The 13,993-nt window shown below is 37.0% G+C and overlaps 3 protein-coding genes across 9 annotated transcripts; all 3 read right to left on the bottom strand.

Moving 5' to 3' along the window:
* Positions 1 to 1,410: 1,410 nt before the first annotated feature.
* On the bottom strand, positions 1,411 to 4,697 carry LOC146321553 (protein S100-A6-like). Of its 7 annotated transcripts, none has more exons than XM_084726773.1 (6): positions 4,579 to 4,670; positions 3,523 to 3,622; positions 2,943 to 3,052; positions 2,347 to 2,419; positions 1,962 to 2,123; positions 1,411 to 1,862 (listed from the first exon to the last, which is right to left on the bottom strand). In XM_084726773.1, the coding sequence occupies exons 5-6, from the start codon at positions 2,100 to 2,102 to the stop codon at positions 1,674 to 1,676; spliced, it is 330 nt and encodes a 109-aa protein (XP_084582899.1). In that variant the 5' UTR covers positions 2,103 to 2,123; positions 2,347 to 2,419; positions 2,943 to 3,052; positions 3,523 to 3,622; positions 4,579 to 4,670; the 3' UTR covers positions 1,411 to 1,673. The 7 variants fall into 7 exon arrangements, with proteins under 7 accessions (XP_084582899.1, XP_084582894.1, XP_084582896.1 ...); XM_084726768.1 differs by having other exon boundaries at positions 1,962 to 2,110; positions 4,579 to 4,666; XM_084726770.1 differs by lacking the exon at positions 3,523 to 3,622 and having other exon boundaries at positions 1,962 to 2,110; positions 4,579 to 4,694.
* A 2,359-nt stretch (positions 4,698 to 7,056) lies between these two features.
* LOC146321554 (protein S100-A1-like) lies at positions 7,057 to 7,592 on the bottom strand. The gene is made up of 2 exons (XM_084726777.1): positions 7,433 to 7,592; positions 7,057 to 7,297 (listed from the first exon to the last, which is right to left on the bottom strand). Exons 1-2 carry the CDS (start codon positions 7,568 to 7,570, stop codon positions 7,139 to 7,141), a joined length of 297 nt encoding a protein of 98 aa, XP_084582903.1. The 5' UTR covers positions 7,571 to 7,592; the 3' UTR covers positions 7,057 to 7,138.
* Positions 7,593 to 10,941: 3,349 nt separating this feature from the next.
* Positions 10,942 to 13,572, bottom strand: krtcap2 (keratinocyte associated protein 2). Its single transcript, XM_084725697.1, has 5 exons — positions 13,422 to 13,572; positions 12,241 to 12,395; positions 11,910 to 11,973; positions 11,596 to 11,662; positions 10,942 to 11,481 (listed from the first exon to the last, which is right to left on the bottom strand). Exons 1-5 carry the CDS (start codon positions 13,423 to 13,425, stop codon positions 11,361 to 11,363), a joined length of 411 nt encoding a protein of 136 aa, XP_084581823.1. The 5' UTR covers positions 13,426 to 13,572; the 3' UTR covers positions 10,942 to 11,360.
* Between the last annotated feature and the right edge of the window lie 421 nt (positions 13,573 to 13,993).

Here is a 13,993-nt window from a genome sequence, read left to right on the forward strand (position 1 = left end):
TTAATGCTGATGGCAAACCTCCATGACATGTTCTGACTGCACAGCTGTTTTCTCACAGGAGTCACGTTAAGCTCACTCTCATTACTTGATATCACTGCCTGCAGCAGCAAATGTTTGTGAACAAACCGGCCACTTTAATTTCGGCCAATCACAAGTGCCTCACAAGGAGGCAGGAGCACGGATGAGAGCAGCCATACATCATGTCCCAGAGCTACGCCTTCCTTTGGATGAAAACAAGCACTGTAAAAGCAACCAGCCAGTACATGCGCCTGTGGCAAACACTTTATCACAGGTTGGTTAAAGATGTTATTGAGTAAACAACATGTGAATCAGAAAAGAGTCTTAGTGGTGGTGTAACTACGGATTTTACTGTGAAAAATATGGTCCTACCATGAAACACCTACTTTTAGAGTGGAGTTTGGTTTAAGAGTAGCAAAACAGCAAAATAAAGGTTCTTGGTGATATAAAAAAGTGACACATATGACATGCATTACCTGAAGATTCATTCAAGATGTAGCTTTACATCAGGTTCCTCCATTTTGATAGAGACACACTGACAGGGCCCTTATTTCTTTAATTTCTTCTTTCAAAGGCAAACAAGAACCAATAGAAATATGTTTATTTCTGTTTGTTCTTTATGGTAGACTGGTGATGGTTGCAACAAGGGGACAGTTGCAAAATATTACTCCACCAATCAGAGACATGCTTGAGTGATGATGTCACATGCTCAAGTGAGACCCTGTCCACATCAGGAAGACAGAAGACACATTCAGCATCTGCTGCATTTTAAAAAAAAAATGCTTTGGAGGCATTTTGTCATTTTGCCCTGATCTTTTGTTGAGTTAATGAAAACTGGCAGATGTCTAGTTGTTGCAACGCTCCCTCTTCTCATTATTTGTAGCTAAGTTCTCCTGAAGTGTGTCTTTCAAACTTCTGAAGGGATTACTGAGCAACAACAAACCCCAAAACAATTCTATCAGAGTTTAATGATAAATGTATGAAGAAATATAAACCTAAAATTATACTGGCTATCCCATTTGTTTTCTTAATAATAAATGATAATCTATAATTCCACTTCCACATGTTTTTGTTCTGAGTGACAAAGATGTGAATGTGATGTTTAATTCATGTGATTTGGCACCAATACTTTGGACGAGAGAAAGATATCGGTTAAAGTTTTAATCTGCGGAGCACGTCAGTCAATAGTATTGGAAAGAATAGGCCAGACATTTCCAATGAGGACGCACTGACAGTGATGTGCACCAGAGGACATAGTAATTGATGTCTGTTGAATATTTGATAAGTCTGTTCTTATTTCCTTCCACAGCAATGACACCAGATACATCCAAATGTGATTGCAGTGATTGCACCAGACAGAGGAAGAAACTCACAACAAATCAAACTTCGTAGTTGTTTTTAAATAATTATTATTTATTATTACTTATTTTCTCAGAAGTATTGAATGGAAGTTCTTTGAAACCAGTTTACAGAGATATGAAGACGATGAGTATCACATTTTGCATGCATGTTTTAAACACAAAAAACAGGCTTAAGCTGGCCTGATAGCATCTGTTAAGATCAACCACATCATATATAACATACACATACTGTATATGTCATATGTATAAAAGGTTTTTAAATGCATACAAACATTTTAAGAGTTGGTATTTCCTTCAGTCTTCTTGTTCACCATCCTGCTCTTTGCCTTTGCCTTTCTTGCCACCCTTGCCTGTCTTCTTGTTGTAGTAGCATTTGGATAGGACACACACACACCGACAAAACTCTCGAAAGTTGACTTCGCCGTCATGGTTTTTATCCAGCATCTCCATGGCCTCCTCAATGTCATCTGCATTTATTTTATCCTGAAGAATATATTCTTACAGTTAAATAACATCATAAGTGCACACTTTTGTATGAATAGATGTGCATATCTTGCAAACTGAGTGATCTGAGTCTCTTACTTTTAACTCAGGGCTTTGTATTTCTTGCTCCAAAACCTTCTTGAACTCATCTTTGTTTAACTGGCGTTTCCTGCCTTCATCCTCAGCATACTCCAGAAATATATCCACAATGTTTGTAATGACTTGATCCAGACGAGCCATGACTGTAGCTGGAGAACAAGACTGTTATTGAGAGGTATTCAGAGATAACTGTGTTTGCTGCAGCACTGAATAAAGCTTTAAAATAAACACCATGAGATTAGTCTCAAGTTTTAATGAAAATAATAATAACAATGATAATGCCAGTTTACAGACAACATTGCATCGTTAATCCTCAGCATCTGAATTACATGCTTTAATTCTTGGTTCTCTTTCCTTCCACAAAACTTCTTTCATCAGTACTCACCTCAGAGTTCACGTTCACCTGGTGAAGAGAGATCACGTCTGTGTCAGCAGCTGTTCTAGGTCAGACTGTCACTCTGAGAGGAAAGCTTCCTCTTAAACAGCAGACACACACTGTCTGACGCACACACACACACACACACACACACACACACGCACACACACGCACGCATGCGTGTGGCATGTGGTACGTCTACAACCAAGCCAAAGTCAATTTTTGTGTTGTATGGGGTCCATTACCCCAAATCGGTGCCATTTCCATATTGCAACTTTTTCACAGTTTCTTTCTCTTTTTATCTGATAACACACATTTAACTGTTCAAAATGTGAAATGGTCAATGTCATCCCACCACATTTTATTTATTTTTTACTAAGTTTCTAAAGTTTCTATCACATATTTTTCGTAACAGTGCTGAAAGTAACAGGACTGTATTTAGCATGTATGTAGTGCTACAGAGTTTGGTCAAAAATCGAATTTTTTCAGTGTAATTTCATTACATTTTTTTATTAAGGTTTTACATGATGTATCTTCAAATTGCAACTAGGACAAGGACACTTTGCTTGATAAAATTATAAATTATACAGATAATTTTCACTCACATTTCTATAATGTCCTGGGATAGGCCCATGTGTGTTGGTGAACAGATGTAGTAGATGATTTCAGGCGAGGCAATCCTTCTCTTCCTTGAGGAGCTGCTCAGTGTAGCCCTCTAGAGAAAACATGTCAGAGTAAATGGAAAATTACAGTGAGCAGGTTTCATCTCAGTCCAAAATGTCATAGTCATATGTATGAGTATGTGTGATTTGTCTCTGTCTGCATGCAAATTTGTTATGCCTATTTTTTCTCATGCAGATGTTGGCAGCGATGATATTATCTAATGATTCTTCATGCTAATCTATCTACCGTCATAAAGTTAAAAGCTTTATTTTTATTTGAAATAAGAGAAATAAAGATGTGTTTAAGCCAAACTTGATTCAAATTTAATTTCTTGGTAGTTAAATGCTCTTTCAAATGCAAGACTCTAAGTTTAATTGATCTGTCCTACTTTAGTTTAACTGAACAAAATATAATCAGCAGCAGTTACAAGTCTGATGAATATGAGTCTCAAACTGCGTGTCTGTGAGTATTTCACTGTGTATTTCAATATGTTTAATTCTGACAAAAGTCACTCCCACTCACCCTGCTCAACTGTTATGTAACTCAACCTCCATTTTCCACCCGTCTGTTCCAGGGCAGCAGAAAGGCAGCATTTTCTTCTTCTCCTCCCCTCTCGTCCCCCCTGCCAAGTCCCTTTTATAGGTCAGTTCAAACCGTTCAACGCCAGCCTCTCTCCACTTTGACCATATTACTTTCACTTATTGAATACTATCAGATTCTCCTTGCAGGGGAGGACAAGAAAAAAGAGACGGAGGATCATGTGGTGTTAATTACAAAAAAGTTAATCTTTCCACACTCTGCTGGTCGAGGTATGAGTTACAGTTTCATTACTGGAAAGGTCGTGTACCTCTGCAGTGGTAAGCCTAAACCATAAACATGAACACTGTATTAGAAAAAATTAGAAATAGATTTTAACTCCCTTCTTAATACTGCTTTTTAGTGTTGGAAGTTAATGTTTTACAGACAGTTTGAAAAGATATATGATACATTATTTACTCTAATCTAACATCTGCATGCTGCAGTGGCTATATTGTCTTCATAGTCGATATAATCCACCCAAAAAGCAAAAAGGTACAGACACCACCTGTTGCACCAACTGCAAATAAGTGGTAACTGCTTACTCTAAAGCCATGAGTCATACGGCAATGAGACAAATTTGTTTGGGTGTGGGTTACATTTATATAAACATAGATCTTCAGTAAAATGTCCCTGTTGGAACTTTGAAACTTAACACAGATATATCCAGCTGATCAGTTGTGAAGCAGTAATGTGTCCATCGTGACTCCTGCATCATCACAGACTAACACCACTTTATACTCTATAACACAGTATTTTCATGTATGACCTCCATTAAACTGATGTTCTTTGTCAGGACATTGTACAGAGTGAACATTTTGTGTTTTCACGTTACAGTGGACTAACACACCCTCACTGAAAGCAGTAAGGACTGCATTTTATGTGGTGCTTTTCTAGTCTATCAACCACTCAATGTACTGTACATACACATACCAATGGCACAGCCAAGCCTAACTGGGGTAGAACACTTCAGTATTCAGAGGTAGGGATCGAACCACCAACCTTCTAATTAGCGATCAACCCGTTTTACTTCTTGGGCCACAGCCCACCCAGATGTTTACTTCTTAAACAGTGTCCTTATTCACTCTGTGATGACAACATGGAGGGAAGCTAGCTGAGGAATTCTGGGTGAACTGCCTGACTGTCTTAGTGATTTTTATGAATTTCATGACATCTAGTGGTAAATCAAAGACAATACAAATACATGACTTCTTGCTTACACGACCAAATCACCCTATTTTCAGTGTTCATGTGATCTAAGTGACATGTTGGAGCTGTGACCACACCACTCACCAACATGGTATATTTTACATTTAGGTCTAACCATCTTTTCCATGTCTATGTTCTCTTGCAGCATCCAAACAACGTTTCCTTTTCCAAAAATCCCAGAGAAATTACTTGCTAAGCGTATAGCAAACACAACTTATTGATGAGAAATGATTAATCATAATCATAGTTATATGCTTTCATAGGAACGATTAAACTTAAAATGCATGTACAGCTCTGTCCAGCTGGTCAGTTGTACAGCTGTAATGTGTCCATCATGGCTCCCACACCATCAGCAAAAGACACTTTGACTTGGTGGACACTCGCACCACCACATCTTCACCAAACCACACTCTGTAACACAGTATTTTCATGTATAACCTCCATTCAACTGATGTTCTAAACAGTGCACATTTCGTATTTGTATGTTAAAATCTGGCCAAACACACCATCACTGAAATGCGCAATCTTTATTTCTATCGAACAGTGTCTTTCCTCACTCACTGATGGGAACGTGGAGAGAAACAAGTGGAGGAGTCCTGGTAAACTGCTAGACTGTCTAAAAAGGTTTTTGAGAGTTTCATGACATCTAGTGGTGAATTAATGACAATACAAATACATAACCTGCATAAAACCAAATCAACTTTCAATGCAAGTTCACTTGGTGAGTATGACATTATGACTGAGCTGTGACTAACCCCTCCCCAAAAATATATATTTTTTATTTATATTTAGGTCTAACATTTTTATATTTAAAGTCGAAAGTCTCAACGTGTTTGTAGCATCCAAACCACCTTTCGTTTTTCAAAATCTACTTTTCCAAAATCCCAGAGAAATGACTTGCTAACTTATGGTAATAATCACTTATTGGTGAAAAATAATGTCTATGATGAATCACAATCAGACCTTTGTTGAGGACCCACCACTGAAACTGCCTTTTTAATATCGCAGTTTAAATGATATCCCAGTGTAACATCATGCTGGAATACCTTCTGTTATTTAGATATCTGACTTTTACAATATTTGACATTGTTCTCTTTTTAGGTTTTAGCGATGAGTCAGTAGCCTGTAGCTGGAATTTCCCTTGATGTTTTTGCCTCGTTTTTTTTTTTTTTTGTCTCTGTTGTCACTGACAATTTCATTTCCTCACCAGCTGACCTGTTGTGTGCTCCACAGCTCCTATACGCTGCAAGACTTCCTTGGTTATTGTTCTAGCTGCTACAAGTGTCCAACATTAAATAGACCCCCTTTCAAACCTCACAACATGTTCTGCACTGTCTGCCCATCAATAATAATAGATTGCATGTTTGATAACTTGCAGTCTATATTCTTCTATCAGGAGTAACTGGGACAGAACAAAGCCATTGTAAATGCCTTTTTTTTAAAAAGTGCTTTTCTTACCATTACAAGTATCTGCTGTGAAAAACACCCCTGTAGCCTACTGGCCAAACTGACTTTTTAGTGTTATAGACATGTTTATTCCCCTCTTCCATGATTTTGACCTTGTACCATGTCTTTTGGCTGCACTTTAACCTTCTTTTAGCTACTTTATATATAGAATATTTTACCCTGCCAACATCGGTGTAAGGCCATGTTGAGTCGGTGCATGTGTTGTTAATTCCCCTCCAGGATGTTCATACCTGGAATAAAACGTTCACCAGTAGCACATGTGTGAGATACCTTAAGAATGTGAATGTAAACTGAAAACATTGGAGGATGATAAATTTATCTTAAATGAAAGAGGGCCATGAGAAAAACACCACTGTCTACAAAACCATAAACCTTAAAACCCCACCAAATCCTGCACACACTTATAAGCATGTTTGTTTAGCATAACTCTAACTGCTAACCCAAGAACTCAAGACATACAGTCACATTTGCTGCACCCAAGTTCAGGCTTCATCTGATTCCAGCACATTCCCATACTGAACCATTTACACACCGTATAAAATCTGCTGCCTCAGCTGAATGTTCAAGGAATATTTATGGGTGATGGATGTGTTTCAGATGTGAACTCATCAATAACATTCTCAGTACTTTCTGAGGCATTTTCTGACATTGGCAGATCCTCTCAACTATAATTGCTCCATGTGTAAAAGACATACTTGGCACAGAGCGAATAAAACCATATACAACCATGGAAGTTCCTGAAGAATTAGAAGAGAAAAGGATTCTTTCAGAATTAAAGAGCAATCAGACAAACAGTAAGGGAAATCTTGTCAAAGGTAGTTTTTAATCGTGAATATGCTCACACATTTTTCTTACTCTAAAAAAATCAACATAATTATTTTGCCCATCACTTCTTGCCCTTCTTTTCATGGAGCATGTAACACTTCTCACAGGCCAATGAGAGTCCGACGACAAGGGGAAGAAACTCTTCAAAGCTCAACTTATCATCTTTGTTTTGGTCCAGATCTTTTAGTATGCAGTCCACAAGTTTGGGGTTCTTCTGGGCCTGAAAGAGCATTAGCAACAGAGATAAGCTCAGGGTGCAAAACCAAAGTAAGAGGAACAGGTTACATATATGTAGATTAATAACATATGCACGGGGGATAGAGATTTGATTTGATAGAAGACAGAAGGTTCTTACTTTTAGGAAAGTGGGTAACTCATTCTCAACTAGTTTTCTCAGTTCCTTCTTGTTTAAGGTCTTTCCATCGCCGTCTTCATCTGCATAGTGATGGAAAATGACAATCAGGGACTCCATGCATTTCTCCAACTCAGTCATGGCTGCAGACGTAGGTGCTGAAAGGAAATTTCACAGGAAATACACTTGCTGTTATGTTAATTTAAGTAAAGGATACGATTGCAATAAAGCAGAAGGCTACTCAGTGGTGGAGAGTACATTTACTTAAGTACTGTACTTCAGTACAATTTTGGGGTAACTACTTTATGTGAGTATGCTCATTTAATGCTACTTTGTACTTCACTAAATTCCAGAGGGAAATATTGTATTTTTCACTCCACTACGTTTATCTGATACCTTTATTTACTTTGCTGTCAGGTTAACTTCTTCAAAATGTAGTTTACTCTTCAACATTGTCTAGCACACATAGCACATCTACATACAGGAAACAAGAAAGGAGAAAGTCTTGCTTAAACTTGGTCAACTGTCAGTGGAGCATGGAAGGAAAAGGGGTGTGGCTCAGAAAGGGTCCCCACCTAGTGTTACAAATCACCCCAGGTTGGAACAAAAGAACTATTTGTACTTGACACTTGTGTAATCGGTGATTGTGTGGTAGACATCCAATTGTGTTTTATTTGCAGTGGGTACCATACATCAAAGTTTGAGATCTAGCATAAATAACCACTGAGTTACTGATGCTCCAACAAAAAGTGTTTCTACCATCCCCAGTCTCCTCTATTACAATGGCTAAAGAGAAGAATTTACTGATCCCTTGGTGAAATGTCCTCAGCAGAGTATATAGTAAATAATAATCCTCATCTTTTCATGATTGTACTGTAATGTACAGCATTATTCATATTTATGCATAATTTAATAATATAATATATATTATTCTGAAATAACCATTCTGTATTATTAACGACTACTTTTATTTTGGTAATTAACATATATATATTTTGATGCTACTTGTACTTTTGAAAACTTGTACTTTTGATCTGATCTGAGTACTGTATAAGCCTCATTCTTCCACCACTGAGGCAACATGATCCAAAACTAACATACTGTTAAAAGGGGATGTGGGTGTTGGTTTTACTGGCACTAAAAGCAAATTCTTTGTCTATTAGACATTTTTGGCACATAAACGAAACTCCTTATCTCACGGCTCCCACTCCCCTTCTGCCTTTCCCGTCCATTCTTTTCTCTGGAAAATTTTCAAGGAGGTGTACAGAAGTTAAAGGCCGAGGAGAGTGTTAGAACTAAGGAAAGATGATAAAAGAGGGCCAGCCTCCACTTGTCTGAAGTGGAAAGTTGTGCGTAATGTGCCCACAGTCCCCCCGAGTCCACCCAAGAAAACACGTTGAATACAGACTAAAACTTAACTGCGAAAGTAGCCGCTTTTGTCTGTAGCATACACACCCCAAACTGCAGAACTAAGATGAACAATCTGCAGTCCTCATAATAAATTATCAGTTTGATTTATAAACTCACGCAACTTAGAAAAGAACGCAAAACAAGAGGAAACAATTAAGTAAGCGTAAAATCGTTTGGATGAACTTACCAGGATACAAAGAGGCAGAAGTTATGGCTTAAGAGACGACCGGTGAAGAGTGCGGGGGCTCACTGAGAGTTTATTCAAGAATTTATAGTCATCTAGGCAACGCCCAGTGTGATGAGAGGGAGAGAGGGAGGGATACACAGACAGACGCAGGGAGAGTGGAAAAAAATCCATGCGCACATAACATTCCTGTCCATGGTTTACCACAAGACTGATACCACAGATATAGAGATGAATTCATGGCTCTCCAATGTGACACTTTCCCTTAATACTCAAACAGATTTTCACTTAGAGCTTTAACATGACGCCACCTCTTGAGATAAATATCCAGGTCCAACCTCCATGTGTAGAAGAGCTGTTCTTCAAAGTTGTTCTAATATCAGAATCAGAATAAGAAATTGAGTTACTTACACTTGCTCCTATTCAAGAACAAAAATATATACGCATGAAGAAATGATAAGAAAAGCGAAATAGAAATAATTGTTTAAAAATATGTGCATCATACAACATACACCAGTGTGAAAAAATAAATGTAATGTAATAAAATGTGTAAAAAAAAAAATGTATCCAACAATATATATATAATATATACACAACAGTGTAAACATAAACAATAATGCTGAAGATGGGGTATATAAATAAGTGTGATGAAATGCAAGAGTATAGAGTAATATATGTGTGTATGTAAGAATATAGTTTGTTTGAAATGTGCAGTATGAACAAATAAATGCAGTATTGATGCCATTGTAAACTAGCGTATTGCACAATTGAATTATTATTGCACAGTTGAATTACAGTACTAATTTACTGACTGCACAAAAGTAAAGATCAGATCAATATTGCACAACTGAAGCTACAATATGAATCATTCAACGCATCAAACTGGCAACAGCACAGCATAGTGACTCAAAGCGGTGAAGTAAAGCTGGATGCTGCCTCTGGGCAAGTCTGGGCCTTGACTGCAGTCATGGAATGTCTCTGAGAAGCCTACATGAACTCAAATATTGTACTTGAATACAAATTCCAGGTACTGGTACTTCGCTTCAATATTTCCATTCTAAGCAGTTTTATACTTCTACTACATTTGTCTGACAGCTTTAGTTACTAGGTCAGATTACAATTTTTCATACTCTGTCTAGTAAAAAACACTTATCTCCAAGTTTGTTATGTGGTTGTGTTATTGGTTCTCACACATACAATGCTTTTAACATATGATGATCTTATAGAATATGATATATTTCCCACAGTATATAAAGTAGTTAAAATTACCTTAACCATAAACATCTACAGCAATAAAATGCAACATACACAATTATGCAGCAGTTATATTAATCCAAACATCATTGCATAATAGATAAACATTACCATTGGTTCCTGTGGATTTTAAAATAGTTCTGGTACATTCTACTGCAGGAGGAAAGTAGTTCCCATATGAAATTGCTCACAAGGTCAGAGGATTATTTTGAGCAACTAGGTCACGATTTTTGGAAAGAAAGTGGAAGTAGTTTAGAATTTTTCAGATGTACTTTTTAGTGCTGGAAGCAACACAGGACTTAATATTTCGTGCCATTACAGTTGAGAGGCGGCATTATATGTATATATATATATATGTATATGTATATATATATATATATATATATATATATATATATATATATATATATATATATATATATATATATATAGATGGCCAAAATGTATTTATCACACATTCACACACCTGGTTCTGCCCACAACCAGTCTACCTCTGATGAACCTGAAGCAGCTATTGTGAAGTCACTTTGTCAGGAGCGTTTTGACTAAGAAGAGAAAGTGAAACAAGCTTTGTGTTTTTTTAATGCCTCTCCTGACTTTTCCTAAGCAATAATCTATTAGCTAACAATGCCTGATTAAACAGAATGGCAAAAACACATTCAAAGTCTTTTACAGAGTTTAATTACAAAATGAATTAAACAAAAAAAGCAACTTGATGTGCTGATGAATACACAAATAACACGATGGGATGCATGAATCTCGTTGCAACCAGTGTAAAAACAGTGCTACAGAAAAGGTTATCAGTGGAATGTAGATTTCTGTTTAGCTTTTTTGTGGCCTTACAAATACCAGAAATATTTCTCTGTAATTCAAATAACCATGTTATTATAATGATTACAAAACTGATCTGATCAGCATTTTCCAAGTAATATTCCCAAACCAAATGTTATTAAAAACCTGTAGAAATACACCAAAAGTTACAGATTCAAGAACTTATTGTGACAAAACATGAAACTGCTGTACTGAGTGGCCATCAGCACCTGGGTACTATTGACTGGATGCAAGTGGTATCCAAGAGATTCATCAGTTCTTCCTTTTGCCCTTGCTGGCAGCCTTGGCTGGTGTTACTGCAGGAACAGACGCTTGGTAGAGAGCAGCAGATACTTTGTTGATGTAGTACAGTGCGAAGAGGGAGAATATCAGGCTGGAAGAGAAAGCAAGGCACCACAATTGGAATAGAATTGTTAAAATGAAATATATTTGGAAATAACTTGTGTGTAGTTGAAGTAGGTTATTGTGATCTGCAGAGGTTACATACCATGTGGTGACACAGACTCTGTGTACCAGACCAGAGGCAAACAGTGACAGACACAGGCACAGCAAAACTAAAGTTGAGAGAATGAACAACACAAGTGAGAAGCAGACCCTCAGTGATATATCAGATATATTAAACCTCTAACCAACTGTGTATTAAAAGGGTTAACTATTATTAGGAAATGTAATACATTTGGATATGCTTGACATATGATTATTCAGTGTAAACTGAGCTGACGCTTTACTCAACACATGACCCTGAGTTTTACAACACGTAAGCAAAAAACACAGTGAGGACAGGCAGCTATGACCACTTACTCTCTGGGAATATCTTGGCTTGGAATCCCTTCCCAAAAATCAGGTTTTCCAGATTATTAAATGCCTGCAAATAAGGTTAAGGTGGAACAGTCCTCAGTGGCATCTGTACATTTACATGCACGCAAGAAGCCAGGTTACTCAGAGAGATCAGAAGTAGGACAGGGATGCAACATTTTTCTGCATAATTTGTACACAAAACACAACAAAACATGGGATGTTCATGACCAAAAAGATATTTTAAACAATGAATGACATACTGAAGAATCTTGTTGTTTAAGGAGTAGCAATGTAGATTAAAGCAGTTCAAACCATGCTATCACAAACAGGATACAGTGAGGGAGCAGATGAAGAGGACCGAGCCAAGGAAACCTCCCAGGATGGTGAGCCACTCAGTAGACCCCAGCTGCTTACTGAACATCTGCATCCCAGCAAATACCAGCACTGACAACAGACTGGACAGCACTAGAGAGGTGCCTGTGTTCACCGCTGCAGGACAAAGAAAGTCTGTTTTACTGTATAAAGCCTTTCAAACACTGTAGAAGCTATAAAGCCTTTCATAAAGGAGAAAAAAACTGAAGCTAGTCTGTACATGAATTAAGATCAAAATCTGGCCAAATGCAATATGCAAAATTCATTCAATTTTTGATAAAGGAAAACTTGCGACAAAACCAGCATTATAATGAGGTACTGAACTGATACAGAAATGCCCTGGCTTACAAATCTTGTTCTCCAAATGAGGAAAACATGTTTGTTTGACACACCTTAATGAATGTAACAACATCATGACTTAAGTAGTTTTTTACAGTGAAAAGTAAAACTGTGATGCAATAAATAAATAAATAAATAAATAATCACATCACAACTCAATATCTGTCAAAAATAATTGCAATTAGATTTTTTTCTACCAAAAGCTGCAAAGACAGGACACTTCAGAAGTAACTAAACAGACAGGAGTTCTCGTGGGCTTCACTTTATCAGAAACAGGCATTTAATGTAAAAACACTTAAGGTGTAAATCATAACGTAGACTACTCATTTCAGCTAACAAGAACTGAGTTTCATCAATCGAGGTTTATCTGAAGATTTTGAGTCAGTGTTGAAAAAACTTTCTTTCTGAATAGCATCATCATATAAGATACAATAACTCAACTTTAAAAAGTCCAGTAAAGTTAAATCATTGAACTCCTTAACCGTAACGCCACGTCAGTGTTCGTTCATAAACGTTTCCGACAATTTGTTAGCTTAAAGCTAAACCACCCTTTTTAACAGCAACAACGTAAATGTTACGCTCCACGCACATAGTATAGTAAACATGTGTATCCTGAGTATTTTACAGCGGTAACGTTGCATACAGTGAAAAAAATGCTGCTCGACACCAAGAGTTATCTATTTCTAAATGTTAGCCGTAGCTAGCTAGCTTGACCATAGACGCTAAGATCAGGAAAAACGCTGTGCAAATACAAACTGACCTGGTGAGACTAATTGAATGAAAAATTAATCGTGCAATACATACCCATGATTCAATGTTAAATTAGAGTCCCTGTAATGAAACTGGTGTGAATTACGTTTAACTTCGCTGAGCCAGTTAATTATCCAGGAACCGGCCCTAGGAACTAAAAATCTCACCACTCGGTCCAAATGACAGGTGGGACCAGTGGGCGGGGCCGTGAATCGAGGAAGCGCCAGGGCCTTTTGTGTTCTTTACTTTCATAGAAAGTATAATAAAACTGCTTTGCAGTTTATGCATAAATTTATATATATATATATACATATATATGTATATATTTTACAGTTGTTCAAAACTTTGTAGAATGTAAAAATACTTGAAAATCTTCTTTCAATCCCTGAGAAATGGAAAAGGGGATACATTTGACTTATATATTGATTAAATCCCATTAACATCAAAGTTAATCTTATACATATATATGTGCGTGTGTGTGTATTTATTACTGTTTTAATTTATCCTTCTCCCTAGATTTTCTAGCTACTTAGAATTATTGTTTTATGATATTAACATGGATAATGGCTGTATCTGAGATCTAAGATTATTATTTTTTTAAGTTGCTGTGCAGTTTTTTAAACACA

Source organism: Lutjanus erythropterus, chromosome 9 (genome assembly GCF_056507025.1).
Source record: "Lutjanus erythropterus isolate fLutEry1 chromosome 9, fLutEry1.hap2, whole genome shotgun sequence".
Classification (NCBI taxonomy): domain Eukaryota; kingdom Metazoa; phylum Chordata; class Actinopteri; order Lutjaniformes; family Lutjanidae; genus Lutjanus; species Lutjanus erythropterus.